The sequence below is a fragment of the Desmodus rotundus genome, chromosome 10 (genome assembly GCF_022682495.2).
Source record: "Desmodus rotundus isolate HL8 chromosome 10, HLdesRot8A.1, whole genome shotgun sequence".
NCBI lineage: Eukaryota > Metazoa > Chordata > Mammalia > Chiroptera > Phyllostomidae > Desmodus > Desmodus rotundus.
The window spans coordinates 35,593,821-35,610,634 of record NC_071396.1 but is presented as its reverse complement, the minus strand read 5'-3'; the positions used below and the strand labels follow the sequence as shown (position 1 = coordinate 35,610,634).

Here is a 16,814-nt window from a genome sequence, read left to right as displayed (position 1 = left end):
TGGTTCTTTGGATGCTGGAGCGCTGTTCTCTAACCTTCTGTGCCCTTGGGCAGTGCGGGTGGGGACGGGAGGGACGGGCTGAGCATGTGCAGGGAACTGATCCCTCGGTGTTTGGTGCAGCTGCTGCTAGATCACCAGGATGCCATTGCCCCGGAGCACAACGACCCGATCCACGAGCTGCTGGATGACCTCGGCGAGGTGCCCACCATAGAGTCCCTGATAGGTACTGTTCTGACCGCACGCCCAGAGGGAGGAGGAACCTCTGACAGAGGAGGGTTGTAATGGTTACTTCACTGTGTCTGCACTGATTGATGAGCTTGGATATGTATCAGGGAAGAAAATCCACATGCCCTGTCTGTGAGGAGCTGATGTCTAGTGGAGGATTTTATTTATTTATTTTTAGAGAAGGGGGCAGGAGGGAGAAAGGGAGGGAAACATCGGTGTGCTAGAGATACATCGATGAGTTGCGTCTTACATACCCCCAACTGGGGACCTGGCCTACATCCCAGGCATGTGCCCTGACCGGGAATCGAACCAGAGACCTTTTGGTTTGCAGGCCAGCACTCATTGCACTGAGCCACACCAGCCAGGGGAAGAGGTCATTGTAAATGTGTATACACGTGATCATTTAATTAGAAGCTTTAAGTCCTGTAAAGGAAATGAACAGAGAGAGAATTCTAATGCAGTGTTGAAATGATCATCAAACATCTGTGAAATTATTTCGTGATGGATCCTTCACCTTTATCGTTTGGCGTGTATTTTCCTCTGTTGCTCAGTAAGCGGTGTCCTTGCCACATGCACATGTCGGCTTGGTCAAGTATCTCCTTAGACTTAGGTGACCTTCTACTTGTGTCTGTATCTCCTCTCCCTGTCCCCTGCCTTTATGACACTCATTCTTTCTACCCTCCCGAAACTTTAGGGGAAGGCGCTGGCAATTTAAATGACCCAAATAAGGAGGCGCTGGCTAAGACGGAAGTGTCTCTCACACTGACCAACAAGTTTGACGTGCCTGGGGATGAGAATGCAGAAATGGACGCTCGGACCATCTTACTGAAGTGAGTATTGAGTGTGGGAAGGCTGGAGAAAGTGAACACCAATGATCCCTTGGCCTTGGTGAATGAGTCTCTGTCCATTCCTGAAACGGTCACCTTGGCCTGGTAAGCCTGTCATACTGGTGGTCACTCCACGTGTCACACGTGCCGTAGGACTTATCTGCCTTTTTGCCAATAAGATGCTGAAGTGAAATTTACATCTTGGAAATCCTGGCCCTGGCACCTGCGCTCTGATATGTAGAAATGAGTCTGGGGCCTGGCTGCCTGGTGCTAGCAGCTGCCCAGTGGGACCTCTGGGAAGTGGCGTTTGTACCACTGCTGCTTACGTCCATCGAGAGGAAGAAGAATACCTGGTAATAAATATTTACATGTTTCCTCCATTTCCTTTCAGCACAAAACGTTTAATTGTGGATGTTATCCGGTTCCAGCCAGGAGAGACCTTGACTGAAATCCTAGAAACACCAGCCACCAGTGAACAGGTAAAATGTGGAGGTGTGACGTGCAATGTAATGAGGTGCACAGATGCTCCTGTGATGCGGGGCAGGGGCCACAGGTAATGAGAGGCGGTAACCTGGGGGCAGCCCCGAGGATGAAGGCGGTTCAGGCTTGCTGAGTGACGTTTACATGCAGTGTGCATGTATTTTAATTTAACCCGGGGCAGAATCAGTGTGTTTGCCCGGTGATTTATTGAATTTTATGTGGTTACAACTTTAAGGGCCTTGGTAGACAGAATAAAAGCACAGGATGTGGCTCCTAAACTCAACAAATTCCTGATCTGGTCGGGGAAATGTGATACATGCGCCAGAAACAATGAGGAAACCTTTAAAGTTTAACTGTAGTATTGGCTGTAAAAATGCCAAAAGTTCAGGAAGGAGGCCAGTGAGGGGCAAAGCAGCAGGAAGAAGTGGGGCTTGAACCACACTTAGAAAGAATGGATGGGATGTGGCACCAGAGGGGCCTGTAGCCAGAGGCACGGAGGAGGGACGGGGTGACGGGACCAGGCCATGTCTCTGAGCGAAGGCCTGGGTGAAGGTGAGTAGCTAACCCCCGACAACAGACCATGCAGAACCTCAGCCCTGGGCACAAGCTTGGCACTGGAGAGGTCAGGGCTAAAGAGCCTTTGTGACCCCGGGGACCGTTTGATGCTGATTGGTTTGGTGGTGCCATCAGAGCAGATGGGCATGGGTCATCTCCGCGAGTGATAAGGTCCCAGGCCCAGCTGGGTGGGGAGGCGGCACCGCGGTGAGACGTGGATGAATCACTTCAAGGTTAAGACTCCTGCTTCACGTTCTCGTGAAATGAGAAAAGTAGGTCACGTGATTTGTCCTCAGATTTTGAACGCAAGAATCCTTTCCATGAAGTGGCAGTTGACTTGGAAGCCATACACATAAAGCAGGCAGAGCAGGAGCTACTCTGACAGCAGCAGGACTGGGGCCCCTGTGGGAGTCCCTTCGGGCTGCACAGAGGACTGTTTAAAAATGACAGTTTTAAGTGGATTTTCCGCTTTTAGAAGCTGTGACTGATTGCTGAATAGATAGATGCGTATCAGGGGCAAGAAAAGAGGCAAAGAGACATAACCAGTAACTGCGACCTATGTAACCTGCAAGGAAGTTACAAGTTGTGGGGGTGCGTCTTTACCGAGAACTCGATGCTGGTTTGGTGCTGTCAGCAATGCTCTTCCATTTAATCCTCGCACCTTCCCTGCGAGGCGAGTCCCCTCATCCTCACCTTACAGGCAATGAGGCTGAGACCCTGTGAGGTGATTAACCTGCCCTGGTCATCTGCTTGTAGCAGCAGAACCAGACTGGGACCCCGTTGTCTGGCTCCAGAGTTCACACTCTTTGCCTTCCGTGGCGCAGAGTTGCCTTGACGCCAGGGGGAGCACAGGCAACGTGGGGAGGGAAATGCTCCCGTCTTCGAGGAGGCCCAGCCACCCCCGCTGGAGCGCCCCAGTGCAGACAGTTCCAAGTATGGCCCTGGAGCCTTAGAGGCAGAGGCTTGGGATCCCTCAGCACAGGTGGTCTCTGAAGCCCTGAGAGGGAATGTTACAGAAAAATGACCACAGGCCATTTGCAGGTACCAAAGCCATGCTCAGGGCAAGAGCAAAATGCAGAGATGAGCAAGGCAACCCTGAGAAAAGGCCCCGATTTGGGGTGGGGGGTGGTCATTGGGATGAGAGTGGCAGGCGCAGAAGCCCCCCCGGCAAAGAGATAAAGATGAAAGTGCTGAGTGAATTGAACAGCAGGGGTGGATCATGTGTCGGGAGGAACATACTGGCAAACGTTGGGTATCGACTGGGAAAGACAGAAGAATTAAGGGAACGTGTTTGTATATTCGGGCTACCGGCATTAGCAGCTTATTTGGAAGCAGAGAGGAGGCCTGAGTATGATTCAGCCTGGAGAAGGTGGCAAAAGTATCAGCAAAAAGTTACTGGGCACTGGTGCTACATTGGTGGAGTTGTAACACTTTTGCGAGCTGTGTTTCAAATAAAATTAAGTGTCTTTCATGTTCCAAAATGTGATAGGGAAAAAACGAGGGATTTTATAGCCAGTAGAGCCCAGTCTCCTAATCATACCTGAGAATTTAAGAGAAGCCCTGAGAAGCCAGGTGATTAAAAGTTCTGCCTCTGCTTCGTGCGGTTTGTCTGTCTGCTGTTGGCGAAGTTGTTTCCCTTTGTTCCCAGACTGCGGTTTGGGAGCTGTGTCAATTCAGGTGCGGATATGCTGCGTGAATTCCGGTTTGGGATTGGTGTGCTGGATTTACCAGGAGCTTCTTTCTTTTTCTTTCCTGTAGGAAACAGAGCATCAGCGGGCCATGCAGAGGCGTGCTATCCGTGATGCCAAAACTCCTGACAAGATGAAAAAGTCAAAATTTGTGAAGGAAGACAGCAACCTCACTCTGGAGGAGAAGAAGGAAAAGATCCAGTCGGGCTTGAAGAAGCTAACGGAGCTTGGGACCGTGAACCCAAAGAACAGATACCAGGAGCTGATCAACGACATTGCCAAGGTACGACACTGGGGGGCGCTGGTGGCCCGGCCGTGTTCACAGCTCTCTCAGAGGCTTGTAGAGAGACACTAACTACTCAGAGGACCACACGCCTTCAGTTCACGGGCAAACTAATGTCCTTTCCTCTGAAGACTCGCGTCTGATTCTTCTAACATGAGCACTTGCCCGCCCCGTGATAACTTATTTCAGAGCCTAAATTAATAGCAAGAAGACAGAACTAGAACTTCCTGTGTCTCGATTTAATTTGTCTTTGGTCTCTCTGGAATTTTCCGGGTCTTTTTCATGATTTCTATGTAATATAAGTTCACATTAGTTGATCCTCAAATCCTTATCATTTTCTCCCTCTTCTGACAACATGTTTAAGAGTTAAACCAGCTTTGCAAGGAAATTTGGAAGGAAGTCTATAAAAGTAACACAGTTCCCTACCTGTAAGAAATAAAATGGGGGGGAAATAGAGAGATCTGAATTTCTCTGTTAATTATTGAACATGAATTCGTCCTGCCTGTGAAGAATGGGTGGTCACCAGGGTGAAATGAAGCACTGCTGGGTTCTCGTGTTAATGATTCAGGAAGCATGTGACATCTGTCGTTATTTTCCTCACTTTGATCATCGTGTCCCAGGATATCCGGAATCAGCGGAGGTACCGGCAGAGGAGGAAGGCCGAGCTGGTAAAACTGCAGCAAACATACGCTGCCCTGAACTCCAAGGCCACTTTCTATGGAGAGCAGGTGGATTACTATAAAAGCTATATCAAAACCTGCCTGGATAACCTGGCCAGCAAGGGCAAGTGAGTATTGCTTTCAACGAAGCCGTGTGACGGGGGGGAAAGAAGCAGAGGCAACTGAAGCGACATGGGAACTTTTTACTTAAGACACACTGGACCTCTTCATCGCATTAGCTCTTCATTTTGCTTCTGGTCGTCTGTGCGGGTTCCTGGTCCCACTTGTCGTTGCGTGATGCAAATGAGCGCTGTGTGGGGGACCTCACGGGTACTTACGTCTAAGCATTCCTTACTCCAAAACACTGTCCTGGTCCTAGAAATTAAACAATCATGGTGGAGATTATCTAGTGGTCCCAAAACCTGGCTGTGCCTCAAAGTCACACCGGGAATATTAAATAGACAAAGCCAGCCCCTGATTTCCCTGGCCACTGAGGAAAGTCTGGCACAGGCCGGGAACCACGAGTCTGCCTGTTCTATAGGGCAGGGGACTGAAAACCCAGGGAGGTGGGGCGGTAAGTATGGATTCCCCTTGCAGATTAGTTTGGTTTTTGTTCCTGACTTTTCGTTTTAAGAATTTTCAAACCTCAGAAAAGTTGAATGAATAGAACAATAAACACCCATATACCCTTTGCCTAAATTCGCCTGTTTTTAACATTTTGCCACAGAATCCACTGTCTCTCTCTCTCTCAGAAATCAGGTCCATTTCACCCAGCTTGCAGGGCTGGCTCCTGTGTCCTTTCAACATGCCCTCATTATTCATAGTACCAAGATGCTTCTGGTTCAACTTGTACTTTCTTGTTCTCCCTGCTGCCGCAGGCTTAGAATTAGCTGTTTTTCCAAACCTTCCTGATTGCCTTTGATGAAGAATGGTATTTAGAAACCAAGATCTGGGCACCAAGTGGGTACATTGCTATGGAGTCGTCACTGCTTCTAGGCCTGCTGAGACAGAGAGCTAGGTTGTCACTTCTTTTTAATGCCTGCGTAGTATTCCATTGTGTGGATGGGTAGAACAACTGATTCAATAAGCTCTCCATTGTTGGGCATTTCTGTTATTTCCCGTTATTTACTATAAAAAATTCTGCAGCAAATAGCCTCTTGTTCATATGTCATTTTCTCAATGTGGGCATATTTTTAAAGATAAATTCCTAGAAGTAGAATTGCTGGGTCAGAAGTGTTGTGCAGTTGTAACTGGGGCAGATATTTCTGTTGCCTTCCGTAGGGATGGTTCCCTTTCGCACTCCTACCAGCATTTCTGCCCCGTTTCTTGAGACCCACCCCCAACCCTGGAGTCCCAAATCCCTGGTTTCCATTTATCTCTGTTTTTCCTTTGCTTACTTTTATTGTCACTTCTTGCCTCAATTATCCCAATTGCTCCTAACGTCTGTTTCTTGTCCTTGCTCCCATTCCTCTGTAATCGCTATGCTGGCTTAAGCTCTCAAAAAGAATTAGTTTGAGATATCTCCATTTTTTCCCTGCACAGCCGAGGGACTTTCAGTGACTCCCCCAGGGTTCACTAGAGACCTCAGGCTGGGGTCACAGGCCCCATGCTTCCTGGTAGGGGCTTAGGTTCTGTGAGAGACGTAGAAAGATTAAGACACTGTCAAATTCATGAGGGGTTCTCAAATGTAATTTAAAGACAAAATCGATTTGGTAATCTTCCCCTGGTTTGCAACAACATTGCCTAAGCAAATCCTGACATTTAATTTGATTAAATGGTAACACACCATTTTAGAATCGGTGTGTTACCCTCGTGTATGGGAAGTTCATTTTCTGACCTCATATCCTCGAATTGCCAACAGAATTGAGGGAGATTGTTATTTATAGAAAGTGACATGACATCATTTTTACAGGGTCTCCAAGAAGCCTAGGGAAATGAAAGGAAAGAAAAGCAAAAAGATTTCTCTGAAATATACGGCAGCAAGACTACACGAAAAAGGAGTTCTTCTGGAAATTGAGGAACTACAAGCGAATCAGTGAGTATTTACTTTTTTACTTTGTTTTGTATGTGGATTTTTTTTTAACACTGCCTTTATCACATCTTTCTGTTGCTGCCTTTATTTCTCTTGGCTGGATGATCATTTTTCTATTTTTCTATCTATTTATCCATTTTCTTGTGCAGAGTTAGACCTGATAACCAGAGTTTGTGGTCTGTTACCCACAGGGAGTATTTCTTTTCCTCGTTTGCACCCCTGCCATGCGGATACCATTTTAATTTTCCCCTTCACAGCAGGAAGCCGTTTCTGCCATTTCTTCTGCTTCTAAACAAAGACATCTTATAGACTTGGAGCTCTGTACCCATTCATCCACACGCATTCCCCTTTCTCGGCCCCTGGCAGCCACCGTTCTGACTGGCTTGTGTCACATAGCATGATGTCCACAGGTCATCCGTGTTGTAACATGGGCGGAATGCCGCTCTGTTTTGTGGATGACCCCCTTTGTTTATCCACTCACGCATCGGTGGACACTTGGGTTGCTTCTACCTCGTGGCTGCTGTGGATGATGCTGCGGTGAGCATGGATGCGCAGACGCCTCTTCGAGGTCCTGCTTCCAGTTCTGTCAGACGCACACCCAGGAGAGGCATTGCTGGGTCCTTAGATCGTTGCTTTTGATTTGTTGAGGAACTGCTGTATTGTTTTCCACATTAGTGGGATATTAAAAAAAAAATTTTATGTGTATTGCTAAAATATTTTCCAACAGTGTCTGAAGTGTGTACCTACTTAGTTCGCTACTTTCTTTCTATCGTTGAATAATAAGTTTTGATGTTTTTAAGTTGAACATTTTAAAAAAGGTATCTCATTTTTAAATTTTGCATGTCTTTAAATTCTGGTTGGGGTGTGTGTGTGTGTGTGTGACAGAGAGAGAAATGCGGCTCATTATCTGTATTTTCTCTGGCCATTGTTTCAGTTGGGGATCATGGTCTTTTGGGGGGGTTTTTTTGTTGTTGTTTTTTTTTTGGTTGAGCACTTTATGCATTTTTCAAATTAGTTTCATAATATTTATTATCTCTTATTTTGTAATCATTTTCTACTGCTATTCAAGTGCCTACCATTATTTGCTTCTCTTCCTTTTTTTAATTTGCTACTGTGGACTTAGAAACCAAATAACAAATGAAGTCGGTTAAAATAGAATTATTTATTACAGAAAATAGCTGTCTTTAGGGAACACTGTGTGAGGGTCTCCTGTTAAGTGAAATGCTCACATTCAGCGCACGGATTCATGACTCTGAGCTTCTCACTGCTGCTTCTGTGTCTTTTGTGGCTCTCAGCGCAGTTCAGAATAGATAAGGTTGCTCCCTGGGTAAGTTCTGGAAATCTGGAGTGACACGCTTTGATCGCTTGGAAAACGGCACTGTCCCACCTTCTTCTGGTGCCATAAAATTTATGGCCACGTAGCATGTTGAGAATGAATGATATCTTAAGTGTATTTGGCACTGGTAGTGTGTCTGTGCTGGCACTCAGTGCCTTTATGGTGGTAGCACCCGTTCCTTCCAGAAAACCTTTTAGTTCCTTTTGTTCCGACCCCCTTGTGTTGATTTACTCACTTCTTCCGGTCTTTACGCATGCATGCGTTCTGACACCCACTCTGGACACCCTCTCCTTCAGCCTGGATTGCTCCTGATTCTCCTCTTACCCAGGGTTCGGTGGTGGCCGCATGGAGCCAGGAGAGGTCCTCTGACAGCATCCCTGCGGAGGCCGTTGGTGACGTTCCTCAGTGGCCCCTCTGCCAGAGAAAGCGAGCGCTCGGGGGTGGGCGTGGGGGTGGGGTACTGTTCATCTCCTTTTTGCCTTCAGGATACTTTTATGAGACCATGAAAAAAATCACACCCTTATGATGTCCTGTTTCAACAGGTTTAAAAACGTTATCTTTGAAATAAGTCCAACAGAAGAAGTTGGAGACTTTGAAGTGAAAGCCAAATTCATGGGCGTTCAGATGGAGACGTTTATGTTGCATTATCAGGTGGGTCTGCGCCAGGTGGAAGCGAAAGCACTGTGTCTGGGGTGGTCGTGCTCTTGTCCAGGTCAGAGAATAGACAGGAAAGAGACCCACGTGGGAAGAGCTGCCTGTGTGTAGTGACGGGGTGGGGGGGGGGGGGGGTAGGGCGCCACGCTGTGGGGAGAGGGCTGTGTCCCGCGTCTGGGCGTCTGCTTTGGTCTGTATGCTCCAAGGTGTGGGAACCTTCCAAGAGCAGTGACTTGAAGCTCCCGCTTCGTGATACCACGAAACTGAGCTTATACCTTGGGCTTGAACAGAAGGCTCAAGTACAAGTCCTGACTGTACAGAATTGTAAGCCTGCTCAGTAGCTTGACATCCTTCTTTTAAAATTTCGATTCGGTGTAGGTGCTTAAAGGACCATTTCTGACAGGTGTGCATAAACTGCATCTTTGTGAGCTGAATCCCATTGTAGAGTCAAACGGAACGCTGCGGTGAATTGTTTTACAATGTAATCATTCCTAATTTTCATTCTGCAGTTATCTCTGAATGTTAGGCATTCAGACACAGCAGGGCACTGGGAGGGGGCCCGGGGAATGTGCAGCTGTGCACGCAGGCCTCAGAGTCGGTTCCCGTCCATCCCTTGTGCTGCTTGCCCTGCTGGGCTGCCTTCCTGGCACATGCACTTCCACTTTTGCACAGGCTGCTGTCCTCCAGCCAGGAGCCATCCCTTCCCTCCCGCCTCTTCTTCCTTCGTTCATTGTGGTGCCGCCCCTAGAGCCTGGGGTCAGCCGGGCCACGGTGAGTTTCCTCTTTGCCCCACAGCCCTCAGAGGAGCCTCTGGTCCTGTAGGTGCTGGCTTGGTTTCCTCTCACCCCCCACAAGCTGTGAGCACCTGCAAACACCCAGTGTTGTTTTGTGCCCTTCTCAGTGATTCGCAGACCCTCAGAACATGTTAGCAGAGCAGATGCGAAATGGTTTTCTGATGCCACAGCTAACTCAAGTGCTTACACAAAAAGATCCTGTTAGTGTGTCCCGTCCCTCCCCACCCCCGTTTCCCCAAATTCGTACAGACTGACCAGTCTGCCTCAGGTCATGTGTTCCTCTGGGTACAAATTCATGAAAAGGGGGGTAACTGCAGGCACGAGGTACAGGCAACGCGCCCGGGGCCTGGTCTTCATGGAGCTGCTAGGGTTTTCCTTAAAAGAGGAACCGGTTGAACTTCTGGGGCCCTTTCAAGCCTGTTGACTCTTACTTTCTCACCACTGTTCTTCAGAAGTTGAGGCCAAGCAGGCTTCCTGAGTGTGATTGGATGGTGGGGGATGGAGGGTGGTGGGACAGCAGCGGCCGAGTAGGCAGGTCCCGAGTCAGCACGCCCAGCTCAGAACTGTAGGTCACGTCATTCACCATCCCTTGGCCTCATCTTTAAACTTGAGATGATCACCCCTCAGGGGATTTTTGTCAGACTTAAAAAGACACTGTATAATGTGCTGACATGATGTCGAGCACATGGCAGACACCTAATAAACACCCTGCCCTCTCTCTTTCCCTTGCCTTCAGCGTATAAAAGATCTTTCTTGTGAAACAGAAATTGAGCCCTGGTCCGTGTTGTTGAGTCCACATTGCTGGCCGTGTCCTGTTTTCAGTGATTTGTGGGTTTCATCAGGGATCGAAACACCCTCCCCTTCTCCAGCCTGAGCCATCACTTACACGAACTGGAGACATGCTTGTGAAATAAAGTTGTGCTTGTGTGTGATGACTGAACATGCTGCTTTCTCTTTGCATGTTTTTGTGTATTTTGGTATGAGCCACATACGTGACTTCTTAACTCCAAACGTACCAGAAAATTCATTTGACCAATGTGCGCTTTGCTGATGCTCGCAGGGCGGCGTGCTGCGGCGGCTCCGTGTCAGCCCGCATCACCCCAGGCCCACGAGGAACACCTCCTTCCCTCTGGACCCTGTCCACACGTGTCCTTCCTTCTCTTGTCCCACAGAGTTGATTAACTGTCAAAATGTTTTTCGGAACAGGACCTGCTGCAGCTGCAATACGAAGGAGTTGCAGTCATGAAATTATTTGACAGAGCTAAAGTAAACGTCAACCTCCTGATCTTCCTTCTCAACAAGAAGTTCTACGGGAAGTAGCGATCCTTTGCCGCCGGCCCCGGAGGGTGACGGAAGAAGCACCTCACTCCTGCTTCCTGGGCCCCTCTTCACCCGTTGGAAGCCAAGGCCCCGCCCCAGTGGCGCCTCACCCTGCCACACTCCCAGGTTCACCTTTCCAACTCCCCCCTCTCTGACTGGACATTCACAGCCCCCCTTTTTTAATAGTGAAATTGTTTTTCGGGCTTAGTGTGACCCTTCTGTTCCTTTGTTTTCTCCTTGCACTTAGGAAAGAATGGGCACTTGACTAAAATCTTTGTGTTGTTTTGAGCTTAGAGGTTGCGTTACTATACTGTAAGCTTTGGTGCTGGTTTTAATCAGCAGTAGTGATGGCAGGGTTTGAAGTCTTGTGATATAAAGGGGAAGCTATCAGCACCAAAAACATAAATATATAAAAGACACAATAAAAAGGTCAGGTTACCTATCGCTATTAGGTTGTCATTTAAAAGTGAAGTTCCTTCTATGTCAGTCAAATTGAAGGATGGGGGCATTATTGGTCCCCCTCCCTCTGTTTCCCTTTATGGGCAGGAGCTAATAGAGGTCACTGTTCTGTGTTTAAAGGAAGCTTTTTGTGTTCCAGAAAAGGGAAATGATGTTCTTCAGCTTCACCATTAGATTTTGACAATTCTGTGGATGGGAGTCAGTGGATGGGAGGGTCCCGTTGATTAACATTCAGCCATTTAGGTAAGTTGAGGCTGTCCGAGGCACCTGCGTGTTGGCGTTGGTGCACAGCGGCTGAGTAGATCACGAAGCCACCCCCTCCGTCCCTGTGGCAAAGAAATGCGTTAGCCTAGCATAGGATGTAATTTTTTCAAAACTGGTATCTCAAGAGTGCCTTATTAAAGTGTAGATTTATTTCTTAAAGTGTGGGTGATAGGAATTTTAAAGATTTATATAATGCTTCAAAGTCTTTACAGTACTGTAAGAAAAGGTTTTTAAAAATTGGCATATCTGTATATCTGAAATCTTAATACTTTCTTATAGCTAGAACACTAGGATGTGTCTGCAGAGTTGCAGAGAGATAATCCTGTTTTAAATATACTGAAAAAAATTATTTTAAGTACTCAGCCAACTGATGTTACACTTGATACTCAAATCTATTTTTTTCCATTTCTTTTTTTTTTCTTTCACAGCCCACACCCTGCTTTTATTTTGTGAACTCCAGTTTTCTGGGTTTAGTAAAAAACAATTCAATTCTAAACATTAAATTTTTAGGACGTTTTTATTCTCAGATAAAAAAGTCACATACTTAAAAAAAAATTTTTTTTTGTTTATCCAGGAAAATGTATTAAATCATGCTACTGAGCCTCCATTGTCTCTGATGTTTTGGTTCAGTATTCTATGATCATAAGTCATAAAACTTCACAAAGTAAACTAACAATTAAAACTTTACCAATGTATATTTAAAGCCAATAAACTGTTTTGTCGATAACAAATTATGTGATGTGTCCCTCTTACAGATGGAAGTATTAGAGACGTGTTTCTCATGATAGGCTGTCCCATGGACCGTGGTCAGGGCCGGGTTGCGGATGTATGCTGGGTGTGTCTTCACGCACCCCCGGCAGCCCGCAGGTGGCGAGGAAGGAAGGTGGCGGGTGCCGTGGAAGGAGTCTCCACACCCTGACCCGCTTCCTGTCGTATTTTTCAGATAATTTTTTTAGTAAATATTTTCCTCAGATTAAAAGAAGATGCTCTGACAGGTAGCATCATCTCAAAAACTGGGACCAACCAAAGTGTCGATCCGTTTACATTCAAAGAGGATACTCATCCCAGGCTCATTTGGCCCCAAAGGGCACATCCATGACAGACACTGAGCCAAGTTTACAAGCCTTTGATATTACGTGTCTTTGCAATTATGTGTAAACTTTGTAGTTCCCTTGTCACAACTTTTAATACAAAATGCACTTCAAGAATTTAGATGGTAACTGTATATGGAATTATGGTTTTAGTGCCATTGAGAAAACCTGGATGAACCCAAGTGCATTGCAAGCATGTAGCCATTATTTTTATTTATTAGCTGTAGCATTCTCTGTCTGGTCTCTCTCCTCCTTTTTGACCTTCTCCTCCACCAGCCATCGTGACATTGACCGTGAATTTACACCTTCCAAGAATTTGGACTGCCCATCAGATTGTCACAGCACACAATTGCCTTTGTATCTCTTTGTATGAAATAAAAGGTCTTTTGTCTGTGTTTGTGTTTATTTTTCTCAGTTTCATTGTTTGCAGTTCCTGCTAAACAGTGTTGATTAGAGTGAGACGCAATAATTGAAAGCAACCCTTTATAGTCTTTTGAAGGAGCAAACACAACTGAGCTACCAAATCACTGAGTTACCTCAGAGAGATTTAGAACACGTGAGTAGTAGCCTTTTTAAATGTAATATGCTTGAAGTAACCTCAACATAAAAAGAAATAGGGGATGTGGAGAACAATCATAGCATAGCTGAGTACTGATTGGCCAGTGGCTGAAAGTTTTAAATTGCAGCAGCATTTAATGTTAAATGACAATATGAAATAAGGGGAAACGGAATAATTCTCAAGGAAGCATAAGAGAAAACTTGGATGTGATGGTCTGTGTGAATGTCCGGGGATGACCCCATGGCCCTCTGAGGAAGAGCAAGATGGTGACAATGTGCATTTTCCTGGCAGTGGGCCCTTGTGGGAAATTATACCTCTGAGCCTCGGTTTCCCCCTTCGGAAACGGGGGTGATGCTGCCTGGTAGGTGTGTTCCTGCAACCTGAAATAAACTGTATGTTAACACTTTGTGCTCTACCTTGTCCTGCAAAGAAGGCAGTGGAGTTAGAAGGGTGTTTATTAAGGCCTCCCGATGTTAAATAACGGAAATCGGAACAAAGGGAAAATAGGAGGAAGGCGAGACAGGGCCTGGAGAGATGAGTGGACAGGGAGGGTCCCCTGCCCCTGGTGGGAAGGCACAGCATGGCTGCTCCCACGTCCAGGCCCGGGTAAGCGCAAAAGGAACCTGGGAGAACCACCACCACCATTTTAACCATGGCCTCTAATTTTGGTTTTTTATGTTGAAATTGTAAAATGTACTTGCTAAAATATTGTGAATTTTGAGATAAAAACAACCTCACTTATGAAGGAATCCAATGAGACCTGACCCCCTCCATGCATTGTAAAATGTACCTGAGCAAAAAGTCTTTGTCACTTGGAAACTTGACATCTTTTTTTCTCTTCAAACTCATGTTTCTGGTCCACTTTCCTCAGAATTTTATCCTCATGTAATATTTTAAGCATACGTCTTAACTTTCAGTCATCCTGTTACAATTATGTGCTACAAACTTTTGTTTCCTGTGACCATAAGGCTGTTTAACTCAGTCCAGGAAGATATTTTGCATCATAATTATTGTTAGTACGTATTCCATCAAAGCAATGTAATGTATTGTCTTGACAAAGAATTCTAAAAGATTTGAAATGCATTTTTTAATGAGATAAATGAAGGTTTTTTAAAATGAAGGTTTAAGAAACTTACGGATAAATGTTACTACTTGCTAGAATGACATGAGGCTCACAACCAACTCTTCCTAGTTTCCATTTTTATAAATGCAAACTGAGGAACTTTGCAGTTGTAGTAAATGAGCATACGGGAATGGGAGGTGTTTTGTTACAGCAGTCACCCATTTTTTTATGACCAATCATAACCTTTTGACTTTTAGAGTCAACTTTGTTTAACCCAATATGTGAAAGATGCTTTGGGAAAATAGAAATACTGGAATGCTCCTTTTGCACTACAGATATTAAACATCTTCATTACAAAACACTTCTAATTTATAAACCGGGAACACACAAACTATCATCTCCACACAGCACCTCCCTCCTACCCACCCCCCGTGCCTGGTTATTTTGACAAATCCCAGATGTAGTATTTCAACCATTAATACTTAAGTATTTTTCTCAACAGGGAGCAGTTGTGCCCCCCAGGAGGCGTTTGGCAGTGTTTGGAGATATTTTTTGTTGTCCCCTCCGGTGAAGGGGATGCTCCTGGCATCCGCAGGGCAGAGCAGGGATGCTGCCGCCGAGCGCCTCACAGTGCGCGGCCACGACTCAGTGTGTCCGTAGGAGCAGGTGAGAAATCCCACTCTTTCCGTAGGATGAGGACTTTTAAAAAAAAATCCCGAAACCATAATCATACCTGAAAAATAATTTTAAACCGTCAAACATGCAGTGTTTACATTTCCCCAGTCATCATATAATTGCTTAAATAATTCATGTGTTTGAATCAGGTGGCAAATGAGGTCCACCCATTACATCTAATTGATAGGCCTCTTAACTCCCTTAAGCTATAAATTCTCCTTTTTTTTCATTGTGCAATTTATTTGATGTTGATCCTGTAGAATTTTTACATTCTAGGTTTCTTCTTACGTTTTTGTGGATTGGACAGTTTCAACCTTTTGGCAAGTCTATTTTGGAATTCCTATTACATCACATCAGGGTCTTATCTCTTTCTGATGTACAACAGTCTGGTCGTTGTGTCCAGATGTTGCCAGCTCTACCCCTTTGTTAGAAAGATTCCCTTTGTCAGCTTTTCATCGCAGATTCCGTGAGTTCAGCAGCCACCAATGACTGCTGAGATTGCTTATTTCATCAGGGTTTGCAAAACAGTGATATTCTAAGTCTATCGTTCCTCCGTTCTCAGTTAGCTTCTAAAAAGTTTCTTGTCATCAACTGTTTGGTTATGCTAAAGAACATTCATGTAAGAAAAGATGTGTGCTTCTTTTTATTTGCCAGTTTTCAGAGCAGTATGGTGACCTAACACCTGAGAAAGGTGGCCAATGAGGTGGTTGTTTTTAATGTGACTGGATTTTTAATATATTTGATGTCTTTCAATCCACTGTAGATTTTTTTAAAGTTTTATTTATTTTTAGAGAGAGGGGGAGGGAGGAAGCATCAGTTCCCTATTGCATACCTCCAACCAGGGACCTGGCCTGCAACCCAGGCATGTACCCTGACTGGAAATTGAACCGGTGACCTTTCAGTTTGCAGGACAATGCCCAACCCACTGACCCACACCAGCCAGGGCTACTGTAGATTTTTTTTTTTTATGTTCAAATTGTCCCTTTTGGGCAGTAGAAGTACCTTCACAGTGATGATTGAGTCATTGGAGATGACCCTAGCTGTATTTGGTAGCTTCCTCGCTCTCTGGCATGTGATGTTTCACCCTCATTACATTTCTCACCCGAGACCTGGAGTCGATCATTTCTCCAAGGAGCCCTGGTTTCTCTCTGGGAAATGGTGTGGAGAGAATATGGTCTGGGTGCCCAGGGGCCGGGGTGCTCGTTGGTACTGAGTTGGGCATTGTTTTCTAAGATTTTTTCAATGGAAATGGTGGTTTCTCTTTCTAAAGAGAACATTTCCTGAGTTCATAAGACAAGTTTTTAAGTAAAATGCCTTTATCCTCCTCATATGTGCAACTCTATGAAAGAAAGAAAAAACATACCCTGATGAGTAACTTCTGTCAATTCCATGGTGTAAATACTTCCCCATAGCGAATTTCAAGCTTGACATCACTTGTCACTGGATGGAGAATTGGAAAGAGAAGCTAACAACCAGCTCTTGTGAGCTATTATAAAACTGCTGATCTTATCCCAAGAATAATAGGGAACCTGGTTGGATTTTAAAAAGATGAGCAAGAAATTGTCAGAATTAGGCTTTAGAAATGTGGGGGGTGGGCGAGAATGAGGCAACACACGAAGACAGGTTGTGCTGGATCTCCTCTTCATCCCTCCAGGTGCACAGTCTGCCCTCTAGTCTCTGTTCCCTGGGAAGGTGGCCCCAGGGGCTGCATTGCATCGACCATGTGGCTTCTGGTTGCATTTGGCCCATGGCAGGCAGAGCAAGGAGACAAGTTCTGGAAGGAGGTGGTGAGGTAGGATTTATTCCACGTCACTGAAGTGGCTGCCACTCCCTACCAAAGGCCAGAACTC

General features: G+C 45.7%; 1 protein-coding gene across 1 annotated transcript in view; it reads left to right on the top strand.

Annotated features, from left to right (window-relative positions):
• Positions 1 to 13,062, top strand: part of IQGAP1 (IQ motif containing GTPase activating protein 1) — a 75,061-nt gene extending 61,999 nt beyond the window's left edge. The window contains exons 31-38 of the mRNA XM_024561901.3: positions 121 to 223; positions 920 to 1,055; positions 1,444 to 1,531; positions 3,846 to 4,058; positions 4,679 to 4,845; positions 6,630 to 6,752; positions 8,628 to 8,736; positions 10,740 to 13,062. Of these exons, the coding sequence (XP_024417669.1) occupies positions 121 to 223; positions 920 to 1,055; positions 1,444 to 1,531; positions 3,846 to 4,058; positions 4,679 to 4,845; positions 6,630 to 6,752; positions 8,628 to 8,736; positions 10,740 to 10,853 (1,053 nt within the window). The 3' untranslated portion in view covers positions 10,854 to 13,062. The remainder of the gene's footprint in view (positions 1 to 120; positions 224 to 919; positions 1,056 to 1,443; positions 1,532 to 3,845; positions 4,059 to 4,678; positions 4,846 to 6,629; positions 6,753 to 8,627; positions 8,737 to 10,739) is intronic.
• The last annotated feature ends 3,752 nt before the right edge of the window (positions 13,063 to 16,814 follow it).